The sequence below is a fragment of the Pangasianodon hypophthalmus genome, chromosome 3 (assembly GCF_027358585.1).
Source record: "Pangasianodon hypophthalmus isolate fPanHyp1 chromosome 3, fPanHyp1.pri, whole genome shotgun sequence".
Classification (NCBI taxonomy): domain Eukaryota; kingdom Metazoa; phylum Chordata; class Actinopteri; order Siluriformes; family Pangasiidae; genus Pangasianodon; species Pangasianodon hypophthalmus.
In genome coordinates, this window is record NC_069712.1 from 33,912,005 (window position 1) to 33,917,004 (window position 5,000).

At 45.6% G+C, this 5,000-nt stretch overlaps 1 protein-coding gene across 1 annotated transcript in view; it reads right to left on the reverse strand.

Annotated features, from left to right (window-relative positions):
- The window catches only part of kif15 (kinesin family member 15), a 22,997-nt gene that overhangs the window by 11,961 nt on the left and 6,036 nt on the right, over positions 1–5,000 (reverse strand). The window contains exons 7-15 of the mRNA XM_034302761.2: positions 4,773–4,952; positions 3,895–4,104; positions 3,671–3,796; positions 3,418–3,540; positions 2,948–3,089; positions 2,699–2,781; positions 982–1,191; positions 711–897; positions 408–549 (exon numbers count right to left, since the gene is read on the reverse strand). Of these exons, the coding sequence (XP_034158652.1) occupies positions 408–549; positions 711–897; positions 982–1,191; positions 2,699–2,781; positions 2,948–3,089; positions 3,418–3,540; positions 3,671–3,796; positions 3,895–4,104; positions 4,773–4,952 (1,403 nt within the window). The remainder of the gene's footprint in view (positions 1–407; positions 550–710; positions 898–981; positions 1,192–2,698; positions 2,782–2,947; positions 3,090–3,417; positions 3,541–3,670; positions 3,797–3,894; positions 4,105–4,772; positions 4,953–5,000) is intronic.

Consider the following 5,000-nt stretch of genomic DNA (forward strand, 5'->3'; position numbering starts at 1 on the left):
AGGAAGTGATTATCAGAGAAACTTCAGAAACCTCAGACTGTTTAGCAAAGGTTTTATAAGTTATAAAGTTTATGAGTTTGAGGAAAAGAGCACGGCACTAGATCTAAAAACAGAACCAGAATCTTAAGTGAGAGTTTATTACTTCGCAAACACAGTCGTCCAATCAGATCTCACGAGCTGGTTTTTATCTGTTTTGCTAAAAACATCCTGATTTTGCAGGCAGCATGAAGGCCACTTCTATAAGTTAAAGCCCTAATGCTAGCTAGCTAACTTAATGCCAGATAATGTTATCTCTGCAAAAGCAGCTAACGTTAGCCAAGTTAACGATACTGACTTAAGCTCCGCCCTCCCCGAACCACCCACACACACACACACACACACATCACTTTGGTAACACCCGCACTCACTTGCTGACTTGTTTGTAATCGTTGAACGCCTGCACCACGGCAGTGAGCTCCGACTGTTTCTGTAACAACTGGGCCTTCAACCTCTCCATGGAAACAGAGGACAGAGTCTCCATGGTAACCGGGGTGGAGCACATAGGTGGAGCTTTCAAAGTGGAAGAAGTGCAAGAGAAGCAAGATGTTATTATTATTAATAACAGTAAATAATAATAATAATATTAATTATAATAATAATAATTATAATAATAATAATATCAGCTACTGCCAGGCTGAGGGCCTCGTCCCTAATCGAGCGTCTTCACTCACCCCCCGCTGCCTCCACACCCTCCTCTGACTTTAACACCTCCTGAAAAGCCCGCTCGAGCTCAGCTTCAGACTGGGACGCGGCCTCCTGAGCGTGCTTCACCGACTCCAGAGCTCTCAGAGCGTGCACTTCCTCCTTCAGGCTGCAGTTCTCTGCTGCGTACCACATCGCGCGTGGGTGATGTTCCACCTGAGAGAGCGGAAAGAGAGAGGTGTGTGAGTGTGAGACGCCATGTTAGAGCGTGCCTAAGCTAATCAGTGTGTGTGTGTGCACCTGTTGTCTGAGCAGGCTAATCTCCTGTAGCAGCTGATCGATAAGAATCTGGTCCTGCCGTGCCGGTTCCGCTCGCTCTCCCGTCTCCAGCTCCCTCTTCAGATGGGCGATGCGATCGTCTCGGAATTTCAGGATCATGCGGTTGGACTGAATGAATTTTTCCTTCTGTGCCCAGGCCTCTTCCAGACGAGACAGTTTCTCCTGCAGAACCTGCACACGGACAGGGAGAGGGACACGGAGAGGGACAGGGACAGGGACACGGAGAGGGACAGGGACACGAAGAGGGACAGGGAGAGGGACACGGAGAGGGACAGGGAGAGGGACAGGGAGAGGGAGAGGGACAGGGAGAGGGACAGGGACACGAAGAGGGACACGGAGAGGGACACGGAGAGGGACAGGGACAGGGACACGAAGAGGGAGAGGGACAGGGAGAGGGACAGGGAGAGGGACAGGGACAGGGACACGAAGAGGGAGAGGGACAGGGAGAGGGACACGAAGAGGGAGAGGGACAGGGAGAGGGACAGGGAGAGGGACACGAAGAGGGACAGGGACACGAAGAGGGACAGGGACACGGAGAGGGACAGGGACACGGAGAGGGACAGGGACACGGAGAGGGAGAGGGACAGGGACAGGGACACGAAGAGGGAGAGGGACACGGAGAGGGACACGGAGAGGGACACGGAGAGGGAGAGGGAGAGGGACACGGAGAGGGACACGGAGAGGGACACGGAGAGGGACACGGAGAGGGACACAGAGAGGGAGAGGGACAGGGAGAGGGACAGGGAGAGGGACACGGAGAGGGACACGGAGAGGGACACAGAGAGGGACACGGAGAGGGACACGGAGAGGGACACAGAGAGGGAGAGGGACAGGGAGAGGGAGAGGGACAGGGAGAGGGAGAGGGACAGGGAGAGGGAGAGGGACAGGGACAGGGAGAGGGACAGGGAGAGGGACAGGGACACGAAGAGGGAGAGGGACAGGGAGAGGGACAGGGACACGAAGAGGGAGAGGGAGACGGAGAGGGACACGGAGAGGGACACGGAGAGGGACAGAGCTCAGGATCACTAATGCAGTTACTTAGTGAGAGTCATGCAGAAAAAAATTAAATTAATAAACTCTTTATGGGGCGGGGAAAACACAGAGTATAATAATTGGATTAAATGCTAATGCTTCAAAATATTAATAATATAAAACACTGGTTTATTATAATCAGTACTGTTTTATGATAATTCAATTAACCATATACCAAAAAAATAAAAATCATCATCTAGAAAAATAATTACAATAAAATTCCAACAACAGAAATAAATCTATTTAGAACGAGTATATTATTAAAAAATGATTAAGAAATTCGATTGATATTATTATTATTACTAAAACTATTTACACAAATTTGAAATTCCCTATACATTAAAATAATATACAAAAAACAATATATTACAATAATAATAATAATAATAAAATTAGAAAAATTTTAATGACTATTGAAATGATAATTATATACTGACTCTAAAATACAATAATCTCTAAAATATAATAATCTTTAAAGCATTATATGGTAAAAAAAATTATAGCTATCCAATAATTAAGATAAAGTGTTTATTATTAAAACAAAAAATTATTTTATTAATAGTATTATATAGCAGTAATATATAATAATTATTATTATTAACAGAATTTCTTATTGTGTGTGTGTGTGTGTGTGTGTGTGTGAGACCTTCTTCTCGTCTTCTCGTCTCCTCCACAGTCGTACAGCCTGCAGGAAGCGAGTTTTATACGGAGGCTCGACTTCAGACCCGGCTGCAATCACCACACACACACACACACACACGCACACACGCACACACGCACACACGCACACACACTTACTTCTCATACTATAACAACAGCATGTGTGTTTTCTTACGGAGAACATTCAGCCTGTGTGTGTGTGTGTGTGTGTGTGTGTGTGTGTGTGTGTGTATACCGGTGTGTAATTGCGGTCCCCCGGGCGCGAGCTCGGTGATGTTATGGCGAGTGGACAGAGCGAGAGCTAACTGCTCCTTCAGCTTCTTCACTTCAGCCTGGAGCTGCTTCACGTTTCCATGAGTGTCCTCGTTTATCATCGCCTGCATCACACACACACACACACACACACACACACACACACACACACACACACACACACACCTACTGAAACTACTGAAATTCTGATCTCACGAACATCATTTAACACCTTATTACATTAAATAATATTTTAATTTAGTATCATAATCGTGCACCAGACTGAAATAAAGGAGTGAAAAATATATATATATATTTTTTTTAATCAAAGAAATAATTTGGGAAACAAATAACAAACAAACAGCTAGTAATAAGGATAGAAATAAGGATTCGTGTGTCACACACACTCCAGAGAGTCTAAAGTGTGTAAAAAGTCCGTTATTTTTTATTTACCTTGTTTTTGATGAGCTTGGCTCTCTGCGCGAACTGCAGCGTGGACAGCGTCTCGCCAAAACACTTGGATCCTGGGTGGACGTTAGCGATGATGTACGTCTTAGCATTGCCTCCGAGAGAGTCCTAACACACACACACACACACACACACACACACACACACACACACACACACACACGCGCGTAGAGGGCCATGTTCATGTCACAACTCATCTATGAGCATACTGTATATAATATGACCTTTGACCTCTTACCCTGAGCAGGAAGGTGAGCTTGGAGTCGCGGTAGCAGATGTGTCGGCTCCTCCCATTGGACACGTCCACCAGAGCCATGATCACCTGACCCAGGCACATCAGAGAGCGGTTGATGCTGCTCGCCTCCTGTGGTGTCAAAGGTCAATCATCTTTAACAACAACATTTATAATAATGTTTATTTCGTACATAACGCTGTATAATGTCGAACACCCATCACACACACCTTCAGGCGTGATCCTTCGGCGTGTGTGTCTCGCTGCCTCTCGGACCCCGCCAGATCTACCAGGTTGAGTTGAGATGTTCTGATGTTCACCACTTCCTGTCCCGTCTCCTTGGACTCCAGGGTCATGGTGAAAACGGCGTGAGAGCGAGACGACTCACGATTCATCGACGTGGACGCAACACGCCGATTACGCCATCCCATAGATAACACCTACACACACACGCACGCACACACACACACACACACACACACACACACACACACACACACACACACACACAAAAAAACAGCATCAGTACTGTTCTGAAGACTGAAGTTTGATTAGGATTCATTTGGAGTTTAGTTCCGAATTGTCTGATTTACTGATTCACAGAGTTACTGAATCAGCTCCAAACAGTTTGATTTACTGATTCACTGAATCAATTCTGAACCGTTTAATTTACTGATTCACTGAATCAATTCTGAACCGTTTATTGATTCATTGTATTAATTCTGAACAAGTTTGACTTGCTGATTCGCTGAATCAATTCTGAACAAGTTGGATTTACCGATTCACTGTGTCAAATCTCTGAACTGTTTGTTTTAACTGATTCACTGTATCAGTTCTTTGCTCTGTTTGAGGAACCGGTTTAATGAATCAACTCTAAACTTGTTTGATTCACTGTATCGATTCGTTGCTCTGAATAACTAATCCAGATTCTGTGTAATGAATCAGTGAATCCAGTAAGTTCAAAATATGTTAAAAACTGATTCACAGAACATCAGACTGAAGGAAAAACAAAAGTCAACTCACTAAAGACTTGCTGTCTATAACTGGTTGTGGTGTGTGTGAGTGTGTGTGTGTGTGTGTGTGTGTGTGTGTGTGTGTGTGTGTGCACCTGGTAGGCCTCTGCGGCTGAAGCTGCGTATTTCTCCACCGCTCCTTCCACAAACACTCCTTTCTTAATGTCCTCTCTGAGGAACAGACTCGCCGAGGCGCTGTCCAGGAGGTCAAAGATCTGCTCGTTGTAGATCTCGATGAAGGAGCATTTACACAGGAAGCTCTTTGCTCCTGCAGACTGCACACACACGCACACACACACACACACGCACACACACACACACGC